Consider the following 19,589-nt stretch of genomic DNA (forward strand, 5'->3'; position numbering starts at 1 on the left):
AGGTTAAGGTCTGATTGGCTGAACTCACTATTGGAGAAGATAGATTTATTTGTGATATCTGTGATAAGGACAAATGTTGCTTGAACCCAGGTTAATGTCTTCGTGCATGCGTGTGCTTGTGTGTGTGTGAGAGAGAGAGAGAGAGAGAGAGAGAGAGAGAGAGAAAGGGGGGTGACTGTGTGACTGTGAATGTACGTAATTCCACTCCTGTCTGTTCGAACCCTGGCTGAAAGAGCCTGGTACAGAAACAGGCCATAAAATCACAAAGCGGAACAAGTGGAGAGCAGCCCTCCACAGAGGCCTGCGGAGACGGGCTTTGTCCCCCCAATGAGCGGGGCAGGGTGGAGGGTCCCGGGGCGGCCACACGGGCGAGGTCTCTAAATCAGTCCTGACGTCCCAAAGCTGGCCTCAAGTGGCTCACACACCCCAGGGACCATCTCTCACCCCTTACTGATGCACGGTCAAGATGACAGCTGACAGTACCTAACATTTGCCAACATATGCTAACTTTTTCCTGTTCGCCGCTAACGTTAGCTAACAGTTAGAAAAGGTAGTGTGTGGCAAACAAAAATGGCTGCCCGATGGGGAAGACACAGAGAGAACAAAAGTTGAGAATCATTTGGCTGTAATAATCCATGTAATATTTGTTCTTACCTCAAAAAAATGCATATGCAGCTAATCAACAAGTTAGCATTGTGAGACCTAAGTCACATCCATTTGTATTAAAATGGTGTGGGGTAAATAATGTTTATTTAAAATCGTTCAACAGCAACTGTTTGCTGCCAACGTAGTTCGTTGTCGTCTTGAACACACATCAGGTCCGGAACTGTCCGTGAGTGACGGACAGATACAGAGTAGTGACCTCAGCTTCCAGCGTTGTCGTGGTGACGCTGACCCGCCTGTGATGTCATAGGCAACAGTGAAGCCAGAGTCTGCCCAACTGGCTGTGCATAAGCAGACGTTCTGCACACGCTCTGTCTGTGCCAAATCCGACTGCAGTCAATCACGTTAAACGATTTTATTGCAAGAAATCTGTCTATTTAACCGCAAAGGGAGTGCTGTTTACCTCTTATCTGTTCAATGTGCAGAATAGGAGACCTCATTTCATGATGCCCTGGCTAACACCCCACTATTTGATGAAGTTGGGCTTTTTGTGTGGTTTGCACAGCAAAATGGCAGAAACATCTGATGATCTTTAAAAAAAAAAGGGGAGAACTGTGCACCATTTTCTTTCTTCTATGTTTTTTTTTTGTTCTCCCCCTGGAGACGCAGTCCGGTGGCAGTAGGCCGTGTGTATTTCTCATCGTCCCTGTCAGGTTGACCATACCCCCCCCCCCCTCTCCGTATTTATCTCTCTGCAAGGTTTTTGGCAGTGATGTGCTTTTCCCAGCATTTACCACATGGAGAAAAGGGGCTCTTTTCAGCGAGCCAATGATGGACGCTTTATTAAAACAGGCAGGACCTTTTGAGACGTGGCCCCCTCTCTCCCCCCTCCGTTGTCTGCCTCATTGTGGCGGGGCTACGGCCCTTAAAAGGCCCCCCCACTGCGAGCTTTGTCACTGTAAGTCAGTCCACACAGTGCTGCGGGCCCGCTCAGAAAGCACGTTTTTCATATCGGAGAAAAACGCTCCGGTGTTTGCGGGAAATGTGCGCTTCACAAAAAATGATTGTGCGCCTGTCAAAAAATTTACAAGCGGGAGAGAGAGAAAGAGGGAGGGGAGGTGAGTGGGTGGGGGTAACACCCGGAGGAAGGAGGAGAGAGAGAGAGAGAAAGAGAAAGAGAAAGACGGAAAAGGATAAAAAGTTTGGGGTGAAAAAAGGGGGAGGGGTCCAAACAGAAGTAAAGTAGAAAGTGTCTGAGAGAGAGAGGGAGGGAGGGAGGGAGAGAGGGAGGGAGAGAGGGAAGTAAGTGCTATCGGAGTCCCCCCTGCAATGTGGGGTCTCTCGATAGAGTCTGCATTCCTTGAAAGATAAACTCGCCCCCCCCCCCCCCCTCCCCGGGGCCCCTCCCAGCCCCTCACCACCCCCCCGCCACACACACACACACACCCACACACTGCTCGCCCATAGGGTGTCTGCATGTGTACCAGCATGTTTTTGGGGGACGGGCCTCTGCCCCCAGTCTGAACACACGCACACACACACACACACTCACACACACTCACACACACTCCGGGGGGACAGGCAGGAGAGGTCCGGTTCTCCGGGGGAAACAAGAGACCCTGGAGAGAGAGAGGGAGGGAAGGGAGCAAACGAGCGAGCGAGCATGCCGGCCAAGATTGTCACCTGTGGAGTGAGTAGAATCTCTCTCAATCTCTCTCTCTCTCTGTCTCTCTCTCTCTGTCCGTCTCTTCACTCGTTTTTCTGTGCTGTCGTTTCTCATTCACACCTTCATACCTTTGTCTCTCTGTCTGTCTGTGTTCACTGTGGTGTGTTTCCCTGTGCGTGTTCACTGTGGTGTGTTTCCCTGTGTGTGTTCACTGTGGTGTGTTTCCCTGTGTGTGTTCACTGTGGTGTGTTTCCCAGTCAGACCTGGGTCCAGTCTGCATTTCAAACACTAACTCTTCAGTTAACACAACCTGCAGAATAACCAAAACAATTACAAATACAGGGGTGGTTTCAGAGATTGCATAGACTTAGCCTAGCCCTAGACTATATTCAGGTTAGAATATTGATTCTACCTACAAATCCCAATTTAATCCAGGACTATGGTTTATCTGTGTCTGTGAAACCAGCCCACAATATCACCAAATGAGGATTATATTCATAATATTGATGAGTGATCATAAATCTTTGTTTTGTAGTAATCTGCAGGACTTTTACTGGTGTTAAAGGGAGTAAAGTATTTGGCCCAGTTCTGCTCCCAGTTGATAATTGATGCTCTGCCCTTGTAATAGCCTTACCTTAGGTTACCTTTTAATCACTCAGTGTGTGTGTGTGTGTGTGTCTGTCTGTCTGTCTGTGTCTGTCTGTGTGTGTGTGTGTGTGTGTGTGCACGTGTGTATGTCTGTGCACGTGTGTATGTCTGTGTGAGATGAGAGAGAGAGAGTGTGTGTGTGTGTGTGTGTGTGTGTGTATAGCCTTAGGTTGATCACTCGTTATGTTTGTAGCTTTTTCACACATTACCATTAAATTCTCATCAACCAACACTTTCTACTGTTTCTCGCTCTAGGTTTATGAATGTATTAACCTGCATAGTGTGTTGGTGCCTCTCATTCAGTTTAATGATTCATGTGTCACTGGATGACTATGGCTGTTTATTGTCTGGTGGACTCACCTTAAACACTGCATCTGCTCAGAAGCTTGATTCTTTACCCAAGTGAACATTGCCCCGGTGACAAACTGTCACGTTTTAGTGAATGAAAGTGCAGACACATGTATAAGTGAATGTAAGTGTTGAATTCTTCAGTGCAATGGGTACATGTCAATTTAATCCAGTACGTTATCGGCAGTATAGTTTGAGAATGTCATTTGACTTGTTTTCTTTATGTCTTCTCATTTTTTAATCCACATGTGTGTTTGTCCTCTTCATTTCCTCCACCCTCTCTCCTTCCTTTCTGACATTTCATCAGTGTCATAATAAAATGTTTTATCGATAATGAAAGGCTATTTTATTAGTACATTACTTTGAATTACACAAGTTTCAGCTACATAATGTTCTGGGAAAACTTGATTCGTTGCAGAGCGATGAAACGTTGACACGTTTATTACGTCTCAAGCTATAAAATGCCTAAAATGGAGGTGCTGGGTTTGTGGTGATGCTGATGATTTGAATTTAAAGGGCTCCATGTTGATGTTCAGACGGCCCATACCCAAACCTGTCGGTGTGTTTGTTTTTTATTCAGCACGCCCTGTGTGTGTGAGGGAGTTGTTATGAGAGATATGGACTGATATTTGTTGTGTTCCCTTTAGTGTAACTGCAGTATTTACTGTACTGGTCCATGGTAATGCTCATTTTCTTAAGGGTGCTTTGCTGAATTGTGCTTATTACATTTCTGTAAACTTCTCCCTGCTAAAACTGTATGGGATATTGCCTGGTCTATTTCATGTCTGTAGAACTACTGGCATTAATAATATTGTTAGGATGAGGATCTTGTGTTTGGTGTTTTTGGTTTGTGTATGTGTGTATCTGTGTGTGTGTGTGTGTGTGTATTCACGTTTAGAGAAGTGTCATAGTGGCGCAGATTATGCAGAATATACAAAAACATTAGCTCTTGATGCTTATATGAGCAGTAATACATATATTTACACTGATGCTGCACTTGGTTTATTCTCTCTCTCTCCATCCCTTCATCCCTGTACAAAAGAACTTAAAAACCATGACAATCTCATCCAATAGTGTGTCACCGCAGACAACGGCTACAGACTTTAGCAGTGAGGATAAAGAGGACAGAGTGAAAGAGAGAGAGAGAGAGGGGGAGACATTGCAGGGAGAGAGAGAGGGGGTGTGAGAGACAGAGAGAGAGAAGGAAAGAGTGAGAGAGATGTGTTGTTAGAATGTTTGGAATTCTTTATTTATCACTACAGTGACTGAAAGCAACAGAGTTCTAGAACACTGAAAAAAACATTCCAAGAAACCAGCTTTTCTAATGATTACGATTAAGAAACTGAGTAAATTCACAGGGCCGAACACCTGCTTCTCAGCAGTGTTTGGCTCTGAGGACAATGATCAGAAAGAACGGTGTGCAGGAAGCATCTTCCTCACTGCGACTCCTCTTAGGGGTCAGGGGTACAAAATCAATATTTCTACAAGAATTCAAGTCAGCAGAATATATAATGTAAAATTACATTTATAAATGTCCCCTGGAATGTCCACCTACAGGCGGGGGGAAGGGGTTTGTTCTTGTTTTCCTGGAAACGAACGTGGAAAAAACATATATCCCATCTCTGTTTCACACATACTCATGAATATAACATGCTTGTGCAGCATGTGCTGTGTTAGCTGGTGTGTTTCAATCAATATTGACCTGTGAGGGATGTCGTACTCTCAGGAGACGTGATGAACGCCACTCGTATCTGCTGTACGTGCATCATGCCACATCTGAAGTGCTGAAGTGTGCGTCTCCCATCTTCCATTCCATACGTCCGTGTTCAAACTCACACCCCTGAACCTCTCACTCCTCAATCTCACTCCTGAATCTCACTCTCCTCAATCTCACTCTCCTCAATCTCACTCCTCAATCTCACACTCCTGAATCTCACTCTCCTCAATCTCACATTCCTGAATCTCACTCTCCTCAGTCTCACACTCCTGAATCTGACACTACACTGTTGTGATTTTGGTTGCTTCCCTATTGTTAATTTGTTTTTGCAGTTTATAAAAAGTGGACAGGTAATATTCATATTTCATATTTGCATCAGTGTGTGAGTTGTCGCTTCCCTCTCCTGCTGACCTACACACACACACACACACACACACACACACACCTCCTGCAGGTGCACAGAGCTTCATGCAGACTGCAGCCCAGCTCCAGACGGGGTGGCCGATGATGTCATCCTGCTTACACAGCATAGCCTCACTCTGAGAGAGAGAGAGAGAGAGAGAGAGAGAGAGAGAGGTACTGGTGAAGGGATGGAGAGAGGGATGGAGGTGGAGATAGAGATAGGTAGAGGGAAAGGGAGAGAGAGAGAGAGAGAGAGGGAGAGTGAGAGTGAGAGAAGGAAAGAGAGACGGAGATGCAAGTGTAGATCCAGATAGGTAGAAGGAAAGAGAGGGGGAAGAGAGGGAGAGAAAATGTAGAAGGAAAGAGGTTGAGAGTGAGAGGGGAATACAGTTGGGGAAAGAGATACAGGCAGGGGAAAGAGAGAGAAGGAGGGAGGGGAAGAGAGGAAGGGAGAGGAGGAATACGAGGGGGGTTGGGTAAAATGGACTGAGAGAAGGAGGGGGTAGATGGAGGGTGTAGGGATTAATGTGAGAGATTGAATGAGACAGGGAATGAAAGAGAGGGGGAAAGGGGGAAGGAGAGGGGATGAGAAAGGGGTGTATGTGTACAGACACACATTAGAGCGTTACAGTGCAGTGTCCTACAGACACACAGTAGAGTGTTACAGTGCAGAGTGTCCTACAGACACACAGTAGAGCGTTACAGTGCAGAGTGTCCTACAGACACACAGTAGAGTGTTACAGTGCAGAGTGTCCTACAGACACACAGTAGAGTGTTACAGTGCAGAGTGTCCTACAGACACACAGTAGAGTGTTACAGTGCAGAGTGTCCTACAGACACACAGTAGAGTGTTACAGTGCAGAGTGTCCTACAGACACACAGTAGAGTGTTACAGTGCAGAGTGTCCTACAGACACACAGAGTGGTGCAGTGCAGTGTCCTACAGACACACAGTAGAGCGTTACAGTGCAGAGTGTCCTACAGACACACAGTAGAGCGTTACAGTGCAGAGTGTCCTACAGACACACAGTTGAGCGTTACAGTGCAGAGTGTCCTACAGACACACAGTAGAGCGTTACAGTGCAGAGTGTCCTACAGACACACAGTAGAGTGTTACAGTGCAGAGTGTCCTACAGACACACAGTAGAGCGGTGCAGTGCAGTGTCCTACAGACACACAGTAGAGCAGCACGGGGGTGTACAGTGTCCTACTGCAGGGAGCGGTGGGACTGAGACCGCTGCCACTGGGTTTACTGTGATTGAACATCTTCTGAGGACCTTGGCATGTTCGTTCAATGCTGCAGTACGGTCAGACCGCAGTGCATTGTGGGTGATCCGTCCTCTGCTGCGCCAGCCCGTGAGGTCACTTTCACACACGACACTCTGTACGTCAGAGGGGCGTGTCGCGCTCACCAGTCACGAGATAGCCATGGCAGGAGAGTGTGAGCCTGAGTGAAGCAGAGCGCTAACATTCTTACAGTGCAGGGATAACACAGCCAGACCAGCGGATTTACCACCAAGGGTACAGTACAGGGATAACACAGTTAGCCGAACGGATTAACCGCTGAGGGTACAGTACACGGTTAGCCCAACGGATTTACCATTGGGGTACAGTACAGGGAAAACACCGTTAGCCCAACGGATTAACCACCGGGGCACAGTACACAGAGAGAGAGACACCATAGTCTGTATATTGTATGTTCTTGTGTTCAGTGGTGAATGTTATTTATGTTTTTTTGGTGCTTTGGCAATGTAAGATGTCTTGTCAATGCCAATTTGTTTTACTTGAATTTGAGAGAGAGACAGAGAGAGTTTAGTTTTAACACACCTTTATTGTAGCACTACAACAAAACAGTACAAGGCACAGAAAACCATCAACCCCCACAAATCACAAGGGAGAGAGAGAGACGGATAAAAAGTCAGGGAGAGGAGCAGTAAAAAGAGGCAGGATAAATTTTACTGAAATGGAAAGAAAGTGGAGGAGAAAGATGAGGGGATGTAAAACAGAAAGGAAGAGAGGACTGAAAGGAAGGAGGCGGTGAAAAGGCAGAAAAGAAAGGAAAGCGAGAAAGGGAGGGAGAGGGAGGCGAAGACAAAGAGAGGTGGGAGCGCGTTTCCCACAGGACCCCTTTTACAGGCGCACCATTGTCAGGGGCAACCTTGACCAATCATGACGACAGTCACTAAGGGATTAGCACCTGTGATGGGCCGGGGGGGGGTGGTACTCAGATTTTTTGTTCAACATTCTAAGTCAGTGTTCCATTTCCAGTAGTGATTGTCACATCAGCATTAGAATCTTCAGTTAAGGACATTCTGATCACATGTTTGTGACACACCGTAAAGGGTCAATGGATTTTCAGAAGGGCTTCAATCAAACAGTTACAGTTTCAACTTCAGTCAGGGAAGACAGAACTTCCCACTGTTGGTAATGCAGGGGTGAGTGACTTCATTGGTCTACAGAATCTTGGGCGGAGCCTGTTGCTAAGGAGTTTCTTTGCAGGCTGAGAAGTGTTTACGTGGTATTGAAGATCACCGGGTTGTTTATGAGGTCGAGAGAGAGGGTTAGGTGGGGCCAAGGGATTCCCCCTCAGTTCTTATCTATGCACAACACACACGCACACAGGCACACACACACGCAAAAATACACACAGAGAGACCGAGAGAGAGAGCATATGCACGCATTGGAATGCAAGCACTGCATTGTTACCTTTATGTTTGTACAGTATATCCATTCAAATTTTTACAATTGTATATTTAAACATGCACATATAGCACATATGCACATATTTTAAATCCATGCACATATAGTACATATTGTATGTACTGTATGTGTGTGTACATACTATAATTACCCATGTACTTCCAGTATATTGCTTTTTTTTTGTTTCCGGAAAGGTCCGTCTCCAGTTTCTCCTGTGATGGGGTTTGGGGTCAGGGTCCGTATAACAGCTGATATGACCTCTGACCTATGACCTCATCCATCCTGATCAGAGAGGCAGCTGCTCCCCTCACGGGGGTGGGGGGTAGGGGGGGCATTCACAGGGCAGAGGGGGCTGTCTGGGGGCAGTTCCCAGCATGTGTCCGTGTCAGAGGGGCATTAGGGGGGTTAATGACCGGGGCAGGTTATGGGGTAATGTGATTTTGGTCTAGGCCACAACAGTAGCACTTTAATAGTGTTGTTTAGCGTCAGCTGCAGTTACAGTACCACTGAAACAGTGTCAAAAAATTCACAGCATCTGAAAGTAATTGTCTACTAAATTGTAAACTAAATTTTTGAGGAAAGGACCACTATGATAAGACTCTCTTTATTAAATGCAGTGGGGAGATTACGAATACTTTATCTTGAATACTTTTTCCTCAGACACCAGTCAAATTCAAAAACGCAAACGTTTTTTTTTTCTGTAGCTATCGGAATCATAGCTCTGCAGAAAGGGCTCAGGGATTCACTCAGCTTTGGTTTTTGTCCAGGACTCCAGTATTTGGAATGGAAATGGGACCCAGGTCAGATGAAAGAGCAGGATACTTAGACCAGGGCTGCTGGATAGAGGACATCAGAGATGAATATTAACACCTGGACCCCTGCCCGTCCAGAGAACCACCTTCAAAGATGCACACATTAATTTCACTGTGTCCTGCCCAGTAGGGTCACCCCATATATTTTTATTTGCAGTCTCCTTTGGGGGGGGGGGGGGGGGCACAGAGAGGTCCACGGTTTGAGAGACTCAGAGGTAGAGGAGGAGGGGGTGAGAGGGGCAGAATTGGCACGGTTTTATGGCTGGCAGGGTAAGGCTCCCAGGGCAGTAGTGGCTCATGGCAGATGGGCTTTTAAGAGCTGCACAGGTGAGCTGGGTCAGCTCGGGCGAGAGAGAAATAAAGATAGAGAGGGGGCGGAGGGAGAGAGATGGAGACAGAGTGAAAGAGGTGGAGAAAGGAGCGAGGGATGAGATGGGGCGAGGTGGAAAGAGAATGAGCAAGAGGTGGAGAGGCAGTGGGAGGGAGGGAGATGGAGCGAGCAAGTGAGGGAGGAGAGAGTGAGGGAAAGGGAGAGAAGGAGGAGAGGGAGATGGAGTGAGAGAGTGGTAAAGAGGAGGGAGAGTGAGGAGATGGAGTGAGAGTGAGGGAGAGGGAAAGGGGAGAGAGAGGGAGAGGGGGAGATGGAGTGAGAGAGTGGTAGAGGGAGGAGAGAGGGTGAGGGAGGAGAGAGAGTGGTAGAGAGGGAGGAGAGGAGGAGGGAGAGGGGAGGGGGGTAAGAGAGAGGGAGAGGGAGAGGGAGGAGAGAGAGTGGTAGAGAGGGCGGAGAGAGATGGGGAAAGGGAGGAGAGAGGAGAGAGGAGAGAGAGGGAGAGGGAGAGGGGAGGAGGGTGAGAGAGAGGGAGAGGGGAGGGGGAGAGAGAGAGTGGTAGAGAGGGAGGAGAGAGATGGGGGAAAGGGAGGAGAGAGGAGAGAGTGAGGGAGAGGGAGAGTGGAGGGGGGTGAATACACAGGGCTCAGTTTCCGCAGTACTCACACACAGTGTGAAACACCAGCCGGCTCCACACGACCTGTAGCGCAGACTTGTGAATTGTTCACACATTTTAATAACACAGTTTATTTAAATACATTTACAGAATATTCCACTTCTATGAGAGGATTGGTCACCAGCTCTGTCATGCTGTGTGCCCGGGGCTATCAAATGCAAAATCACCACTGCAGTCAGCTGGACAGCCTCCAAACGCCGCAAACCTCATTTGCACCTCAGCAATTCACCTGCTGTCACCTAACCCTGTGTGATACTCTCTGTGCCATTCATACTCACTCAGCCAAATGCCTCCGGTGTGCATACTGAGATTTCATCTGTGAAAAAGCTGTGTCTGCTGTATTTTGAACCACCGTGCTTGTGGAGGGGTGTTGAGACCAGTATTTGTGTTTTGGTACAACCATGTTGTTGGGTTTTCTACCACAGGGGAGCTGGTATTTCTTTGTTTGTTTTGTGACTGTATGGAAGGAAAGTGGGTGTTTAATCTGACATGGATCTGACACATTAATCTCTAGTCATTGCAGTCGTTGTCAGTGGTTGTCTGAAATTCATACTTTATAGTGAGTTAAACCTGGAGCCTCCCAGGACTGGAGTTAAACCTGCAGACACTGTGGCCCTCCAGGACTGGAGTTAAACATGCAGACACTGCGACCCTCCAGGACTGGAGTTAAACCTGCAGACGCTGTGGCCTCCCAGGACTGGAGTTAAACCTGCAGACGCTGTGGCCTCCCAGGACTGGAGTTAAACATGCAGACACTGCAGCCCTCCAGGCCTGGAGTTAAACATGCAGACACTGCAACCCTCCAGGACTGGAGTTAAACCTGCAGACACTGCAGCCCTCCAGGACTGGGGTTAAACCCTCAGACACTGTTGCCCTCCAGGACTGGAGTTAAGCCTGCAGACACTGCGGCCCTCCAGGACTGGAGTTAAACCCTCAGACACTGTTGCCCTCCAGGACTGGAGTTAAACCTGCAGACGCTGTGGCCTTCCAGGACTGGAGTTAAACCTGCAGACACTGCGGCCCTCCAGGACTGGAGTTAAACCTGCAGACGCTGCGGCCCTCCAGGACTGGAGTTAAACCCTCAGACACTGCGGCCCTCCAGGACTGGAGTTAAACCTGCAGACACTGTGGCCCTCCAGGACTGGAGTTAAACCTGCAGACACTGCGGCCCTCCAGGACTGGAGTTAAACCTGCAGACACTGCGGCCCTCCAGGACTGGAGTTAAACCTGCAGACACTGCAGCCCTCCAGGACTGGAGTTAAACCTGCAGACACTGCGGCCCTCCAGGACTGGAGTTAAACCTGCAGTTAGCAGTGCAGCCCTGGTTTTGAGGAAGGGAGGGGTGGGGTTGGTGTTTTGGGGGACAGAGTGCTCGGTGGTAAACACAGCGGGTTGCCCATACTGTGGGGTGCAGTCTGACCCCACATGGTCAGAGAGGGGGTGGTCTCTTCCCAGGGGGCCCGGCAGACCAGGGTCTCCATGCAGTTACCATGCCAGCCAAGAACGTGTGTCCATGTATGCTGTGTGTGTGTGTGTGTGTGTGTGTGTGTGTCAGCAGTGTTTGCATAGGCCACGCTGTTGAAATGTTCTATGAGTCACCATGGCAGGAGGTGACCTCAAAAACACACACACATTCTCTCTCTATCTCTCCCCCTCTCTCTCTCTTTCTCTCTCTCTCTCTCACACACATGCATACACATTCATGCTCATATTCAAACTCTTTCACGCACTCTCTTTCTCACATAGGTGCACATCCAGACACACCCTCCCTGACTCATGTAGATGTACACACACTCACACAAACATGCATGTTGGCGTAACGCATGTCCAGTGAATGCTTTTGGCATGTAACAGTACACTACTGTTTCTATGCATGTGTACACACACACGAACGCGCACATGTCAGGGAGAGGCTATCTATGTGAGGGGGGTCCCATGGAAGGGGGAGTGGTGTCCCAAGGAGGGGGTCCCAGGGTGGGCTTGGCCTGGTAAATTTAGCAGGGCTCCCATTAGACCGGGACAGGTGTGTGTGAAGGAGTAAACGAGTGTGCTGGACTCAAGCGGTGCTGGAGGAAAGGAGGGAGTGAGGGAGGGAGGGAAGGAGGGTGGAGGGGTATTAGCTTCCAGAGAAAGAAAGAAAGAAAGAGTGTCCACTCAGAGACGGGGACAGAGAGGCCATGACTGATCAGAGTGGGTCGGATGCTGTGAGTTTGGGGTTCTGGAGAGGGTGCGGTGGGGGGTTTGGATGCTGTGAGTTTGGGGTTCTGGAGAGGGTGCGGTGGGGGGTTCGAATGCTGTGAGTTTGGGATTCTGGAGAGGGTGCGGTGGGGGGTTTGACTCTGCGAGTTTGGGGTACTGGAGAGGGTGCGGTGGGGGGTTCGGACACTGTGAGTTTGGGGTACTGGAGAGGGTGTGATGGGGGGTTCGGACACTGAGTTTGGGGTTCTGGAGAGGGTGCGGTGGGGGGTTGGACTCTGTGAGTTTGGGGTTCTGGAGAGGGTGCGGTGGGGGGTTCGGACACTGTGAGTTTGGGGTACTGGAGAGGGTGCGGTGGGGGGTTCGGACACTGTGAGTTTGGGGTTCTGGAGAGGGTGCGGTGGGGGGTTGGACTCTGTGAGTTTGGGGTTCTGGAGAGGGTGCGGTGGGGTGTTGGACTCTGTGAGTTTGGGGTACTGGAGAGGGTGCGGTGGGGGGTTCGGACACTGTGAGTTTGGGGTACTGGAGAGGGTGGGATTGGTCTGAGGGCTCTTTTTACTTTTGTACAGGTACAGGAGTAATGGGGTGTGTGAGATTGGGTGTTGGTTGGTGTAGTGTAAATATGTGCAGTGTTAACCCTATGTGGTGGTGTGGGGCTGCTGCTAATGAAATTAGCCCGTATGTAAGCCTGGATGAGGAAAGGGTCAGAATTGAGCAGGTGTGTGTGTGTTCTTGGCATGTGTACATACATGTGTGTGCATTTGCTGTGTTTGTTGTGTGTGCTGTGTGTATGTGTTCTTGGTGTATGTGCATGTGTCTGCATTTGCTGTGTTTGTTGTGTTTGCTGTGTGTGTGTGTGTGTGTGTGTGTGTGTGTGTTTCTGTGCTTCCTATTGGCCCGTGACACTTTGATATTAAATTTCAGCATTCTGTCACTCTCTCACTGAGTTAGTGTGAAAGGGCGCAGGGTGAATAAAGGTTGTTTAAGTGTTGTACAGACAGTGAAGGTCAGAGGGGAAAGGTGAAAGGTCAAGCAGGAGCGCTACTGAATTCTGTACAGTATCAGAAAAGGGGCATGCAAGCAACAGAGAGCTGTAAAGTGTGTGTGTGTGTGTGTGTGTGTGTGTGTGTGTGTGCGTTTGTGTGTGTGTGTGTGTGTGTGTGCGTTTGTGGACAGGAGGGTGGACAGCAGCTGTGCAGAGCTACATTCTATCGCGCACAGCTGTGTTGGTTTGTACACAGAGAAACCTAACCCTCAAAACCCTCTCCCACCGCCCACCCCCTCCTCTTCATCCTCACACACCGTAAACTGCTCCATCGCACAGTGTGCTAGCTTCCTGTTCCCAGTGTTAGCATCAAACAATGTGCTAGCTTCCTGTTCCCAGTGTTAGCATTGCACAATGTGCTAGCTTCCAGTTCCCAGTGTTAGCATCGCACAGTGTGTTAGGTTTCTTAATACTAAGAGGAGCAGCAGGGCTGCTAAGAGGTGTGTGGAAATAGTTATTTTAAGTACAAGTCTTTAAGTTCTCTCTCACCTCCCTCTCTTAATCTCTCTCTGTCCCACTAACCCACCCCTCACACTTTCCTTCTTCATTTTCTCTGCCTTTCTTTGTTTACTGAAACTCTTAATAATTTTCACACATTCCAACACATCAACGCTACCATTCTACTCTACCCCTGCCCCCCACTAAATACAATAGCCCCCCCCCCCTTCCCCTAGTATATGAACCCCCCACAAGAGAAAGGAAAAATTGGAATGTGGTTGGATTTCGTATTTGGACGTTGTTGCTATGGAAACCCGGAACGCCTGCACCAGGGAGCGGATGTCGAGGGTTAAAAGAGGCAGGAAAGATGGTGGAGTGTGGGGAGTAGAGATGGAGAGAGAGAGAGAGAGAGAGAGAGAGAGAGAGAGAGAGAGATGTGTACTTTTATTGATTTCAGTCTACTTTGACAATATTTACATATCTCTTTCCTCCCAGTGAAACAATTTGTGAGAGAGAGCAAGAGAGAAAGAGAATGAGAGAGGGACTGTGAGAGAGAGAGATGGAGAGAAGAACAGAGTAAAAGAGGCAGTAATATGAGAGCGAGAGAGAGAGAGAGAATCATCATTCAGTTACAGACGATGACACCCTTCGCTCACCCTGGTTGAATTGGGGATCATGCGAATAGCCTCTGGAACGTTCTGCTGGTGCCTGGAAGGGGAGGGTGTGTGTTTGGTGTGTGTTTGGTGTGTGTGTGTGTGTGTGTGTTTGGCGTGTGTGTGTGTGTGTGTGTGTGTTTGGCGTGTGTGTGTGTGTGTGTGTTTGGCGTGTGTGTGTGTGTGTTTGGTGTCTGTTGGGGGGGGGGGTGGTCCTTATCCCCTCTCAGCCGTTCCCGTAAGGGCCCCCCTCTCGTCACAACCCCCGCCCCCCGCCCCCCTGCCCCCCACCCCCCCTCCCAGATCCGCTCTACTTGCCAAGAGGAATAGGGGGCGGGGTCTCTTTCATACACACATTACACTTGCTAATTTAAGGGCCCTAATATTGTACCCAACAGCCAGAGGGGGAGAACAACTGAGTTTGAGAAAGAGTGAGAGAAAGAGAGGGATTGCAGGGGAGGGAGGGAGGTGAAGGGGAGGGATGCTGAGTCTAAGAGAGAGAGAGAGAGGAAGGGAGAGAAGGAGGGAGGGAGCGGGATGGACAGATACAGAGAAAGGCAACAAGACACAGAGTAGGAAAGAGAGATGAGCCATACAGACTACAGACTTTGGCAATATTTATTAATAAGTAATAATTTTGCTTTGGCAATATTGTTTGTATACGGTCATGTCAATAAAGCATTATTCAATTGAATTGAATTGAATTGAATTGAAAGAAATAGTGAGGAACAAGGAGAGAAACTGGCAGAGAGAGAAGGAGAAAGAAAAGATGGGTTAGACACAGAGAGAGACAGAGAGAGAGACAGCGAGAGAGACAGAGAGAGAGAGAGAGAGAGAGAGAGAGAGAGAGGGAGACAGAGAGAGAGGGGGAGAGACAGCGAGAGAGAGAGAGAGTTTGATCCTCTCTGATACTCTCTCTCGCTTCCTGCGACACGAGCAGGCCCGTCTCCCATCCCGCCAGGCGGATCAGAGCCTGAGAGCGCTTTAGCAGGGGGGTAAATACTGCAGCACACAGAGGTAAAGAGGGGAGACTACAGGGAGACCCCTGGGAAACTGAAAACAGCAAAATGCCTGTACTGTAGCAGGGGGGATGTTTACTTCCTTTAATGCCCTGCTGAAAAAAACTACTCAGGCTAGGTTTTGAAACGGCTGGTAGCTGGTTGACCAGTTAGACCAGCTCCATACTCAACATGGTTTGACCGGCTTAAGCTATGCTGCGAAACAGCTGCTAGCTGGTATTTCAAGCTGGTCATAGCTGGATTTTACACCAGGGTGCTGCACCATTCTGAGCTGGGTCGAGTGCAGGCGGCTCACCTGTGTGTGTGTGTGTGTGTGTGTGTGTGCGTGCCTGTGTGTGTGTGCATGTGTGTGTGTGTGTGTGTGTGTGTGTGCCTGTATGTGTGCACACGTGTGTGTGTGCACACATGTGTGTGTGTGTGTGTGTGTGTGCGTGCCTGTGTGTGTGTGCACGCATGTGTGTGTGTGTGTGTGTGTGTGTGTGTGTGCCTGTATGTGTGCACACGTGTGTGTGTGTGTGTGCCTGTGTGTGTGTGCACACGTGTGTGTGCTTGTGTATGTGTGTATGTGTGTGTGTGCACACATGTGTGTGTGCTTGTGTATGTGTGTATGTGTGCCTGTGTGTGTGTGCACGCATGTGTGTGTGTGTGTGTGTGTGCATGTGTTTGAATGACCTTTGTTGCATTAGTTTGTTTACTTGCTTTATCCGTGGGATTGACCCGCTCTGAGCCTGTCTAATAAAAACACTCTTTAATTTCAGCGGTGATTGAATCACAGTGCGACGGCACTCCAGTCCACGCAACACCGTTTTTATGGAGAGAGGCAGGGGGAACGTTTCTCTCTTTCTTTCTGTTTGTATTTTTATATGAATGATTTAATGCAGCATCACTGTTTGGTTTATGGTTTCGTCCATTTTAAACAGGCTGTGGGAATGCTGTTCCCTTTTAATGATATGTCAATAAAGCACATTACAATTTGAAATTGGATCTCATCAGGACAGGCTCTACTGCCACCCTTGGCAAGATCAGAGAGAGTTTATGTGCGCGTGTGTGTGCACGTATGTGTGTGCGCGTGTGTGTGTGCACATGTGCGTGTGTGTGTATGTGCTCATGTTTAAGAGAAAGACAGTTAATGACAGAGGTGTGGATCTTGGAGCCTGGGCAGGGCTTTGTGACCTCTGAGCTGGCAGTGTAGTGCAGCCATCTTGGCTCTAACAGCAGGGGGCAATTTCCTGGTCTGGCTGAGCAGAAGGCTGCAGTTGTGATCTCGCCGGTAATGCAGATAAACACCGGCCCGTGGGTTAGCGTGACGTGAGGCGAGCTGCTCCGCTAGCTCCCTGAGCGCGCAGAAACACGCTACATGCGTGTGTATGATTTACACGGGCTGCCAGGAGCACGTCGCGTGACGGAGCACACGCTTAAGGACCGCAGCCTCTGATGCTCTGGCCTGGCCGTTTGCTCTCTGTCACTGACTCAGATTTTCTTTCTCTTCTCTCTCTCTGACTCTGTCTCTCTTCTCTCCTTCTGTGTACTGTTTTATTTATCACTCTATCTCCCTGCCTTTCTCTGTCACTCAAACTTTGTTTCTTTCTGTCTGTCTCTTGCATTCTTAATCTTTCTGTCCTTGTCTTGATTTCTGTCTTTCTCTTCTTTATTCTTTCCATTTCTTTCTTTCTCTCTTTTAATCTCACACTCTTTCTCTCTTAATATCTCTCTGTCTGTCCTTCTCTTGCTTTCTCAATCTGTCTTTGTCTCTCTTATCTAATCTCTCCCCCTCTCTCTCTCAGGCTGATGCTGCCACCAGTTTCCTCCGGGCAGCTCGGTCGGGGAATCTGGATAAAGCTCTTGACCACATCAAGAATGGGATCGACATCAACACAGCCAATCAGGTGAGAGATCCACCACACTGCATGCACCTCTCAACCAATGGTTGGAGAGGGGCTGCACTCCCAGAATCCTCTAGTTCTGTGTGATTTTTGTTTTGTTTTGTTATTGTACTGGAGCATGCTTACAGCACACTTACTTACAACTCTAAACTACACGTCTCAGTGTTGTCCATCCTGTGGTGTTAGTCAGTGAAGATTCTGCAATTGGTCATACTTTCATTTTCATCCGTCCAGTTACTTGTGTTCAGCCGAGTTCTTAAATAATTACAGAATTGTACCATATTATAAGGCTGTGGGCAGAATTTAGATAGGTAGATGGATCGATGGATTGATGGAGGTTCTGGTTGGTGTCGGGAGGTTCTGATTGCATGTGGCAAGTTCTGATTGGATACAGGAGGTTCTGATTGGTAACAGGAGGTTCTGATTGGATACAGGAGGTTCTGGTTGGTAACAGGAGGTTCTGATTGGATACCGGAGGTTCTGCTGCTGCAGTACAGAATATCTATTACTGCAGTATAGTGCTTGGCCACACCCCCATGATGCGTATTCATAAGGCAGGCTACATGAGTTTGGATTGTTTCGGCTGAAGGGACAGAGAGACAGAACTGTCTAGTTAACCCTTTAAGCTGGGTGTAGATTACAGACAGGCTCTATCTCAGAGAGCCTGTCTGTCTGTCCGTCTGATAGCCCGTACGCACGTATGCACTGTGGGGCAGGGCGTATTCGGGGAGGGGTGGAGATGGAGGGAGAGAGCGAGAGAGCCTTATCGTCCGGCCTCAGACACGCACTCCTGGAGTATGGCCAGGGAGAGAGGAGAGGGAGAGAAAGCAGAAATTCAATTAATAATGTTAGATATAGAAAAAAAAGACAAATTTCTTCCTCCCAGAAAACATTCATATTATTGAAAAAGGGATAACATTATATTGTAATTATAGATATAATTACAGAATATCCTAATTAACCATTTTTCCCACTCATCCTAAATTCTCAGAAATAAATGTACAAAAAATGCTTAAAAAGGTACAAATGATTGTCACTGGGGCAGTACCCTACAGGTACTGTACATAAGCCGGCGATATGTAATTACTCTGTACCTTTTTTGCTTGGAGAACTAATTTGTACCCAAAGAGAACGTCACCGTACTTTCAGGGTACATTTGGGAAATTTGATCCTTGGATAACAGAAATGTACCTCCACTGTCACTGTATTTCTAAGAGTGTATCTCCCTCCATCCATCCTGTCCTCTGCCCTGACGGCTGGGCCCCTGGGTGGTGTAGGGCAGGCGGGTGGCCCCTGGGGGGCAGGTGAAGGGCGAGTTGCGCGGGAGGTGGGTGAGAGGGGGCCGAGATGTCAGCAGATTAATGTCTCCGGGATACAGCAGCGCTGAACTCACTGCTCAGGTTCCACCTCCTTCAAACCAGCCAATCGCACAGGGTCCCTCCTTTAAACCAGCCAATCGCACAGGGTCCCTCCTTCAAACCAGCCAATCGTGCGGGGTCTTTCTGTATTACCGCTGTTCGCTGTGTCCTGTGTTACCGCAGCAGCTCCTGGTACTGTTTATGATACGAATTACTGCAGGATTAGTGTTCCTTATGGTGCAGACAAGGGGAGAGAGAGAGAGAGGGGGGGGAGGGAGGGAGAGATGGCGAGAGGACAGTGAGGGAGAAAGAGAAAGAGAGAGGGTGGAGGGAGGGAGGATGGTGAGAGAGAAAGAGAGGGAGAGAGGGAGGTAGAGGAGAGAGACTGAGAGAGGGAGAGAGAGGGAGGCAGGGACAGATTGACTGAGAGAGAAAGAAAGAGGAAGATAGAGAGGAGGGAGAGGGAATGAGAGAGAGGGAGAGAAGGGAGAGAGACAGAGGTCATGATTGTAGTAGCATCAGTAGCAGTAATATTCCTGGAATAACAATGTAATTGTGCAAGTATCTTTAAAGACCATATTAGCATTCTATGTGCAGTGCAGTGTCTAGTGCGGGTGAACTGAGTAGGATTTAGGGTTTAGGTCTTAGAGATTCTCCCTCTCTCTCCAATAACCGTCTGGCCAACCAGGGGTTTAGCGCTCAGGGTGCGTTTTGCAAGGGCGCTACATTCTGCGGAATGCAGCTCTGGGCAGAATCCAGCGTTTCCGCAGCGATGGGGACGACGTGTCGCAGGAAGTGCCCCCTTTCAGAGGAGGATGTTCAACTCTGGGGCTCTGAAACGGCCCGGCCTCGACTGGCATTTACAGCACTGCTGTTCAATCAATGACGCAATTCCCATAGTGACCATGCTAAATGTCACTCCCATCCAAACCCTGCCTACTGTCCTGCTCCTGAGTTCTATAATCCCACAATGCACTCACCTTCTTGTCGCCACAGATTATCCATATACGTTAACTCCTTTTTGAATCAGTTTAAACCATAACATAATCCAATAATAGATATTGCAAGACAGGAAGTTTGTTTGAGTATTACTGTGTA

General features: G+C 48.5%; 1 protein-coding gene across 1 annotated transcript in view; it reads left to right on the top strand.

Moving 5' to 3' along the window:
• The first annotated feature begins 2,095 nt into the window (after positions 1–2,095).
• LOC133140090 (ankyrin-1-like) overlaps positions 2,096–19,589 on the top strand; it is a 77,637-nt gene continuing 60,143 nt past the window's right edge. The window contains exons 1-2 of the mRNA XM_061259648.1: positions 2,096–2,293; positions 17,035–17,136. Of these exons, the coding sequence (XP_061115632.1) occupies positions 2,267–2,293; positions 17,035–17,136 (129 nt within the window). The 5' untranslated portion in view covers positions 2,096–2,266. The remainder of the gene's footprint in view (positions 2,294–17,034; positions 17,137–19,589) is intronic.

The sequence above is a fragment of the Conger conger genome, chromosome 11 (genome assembly GCF_963514075.1).
Source record: "Conger conger chromosome 11, fConCon1.1, whole genome shotgun sequence".
NCBI lineage: Eukaryota > Metazoa > Chordata > Actinopteri > Anguilliformes > Congridae > Conger > Conger conger.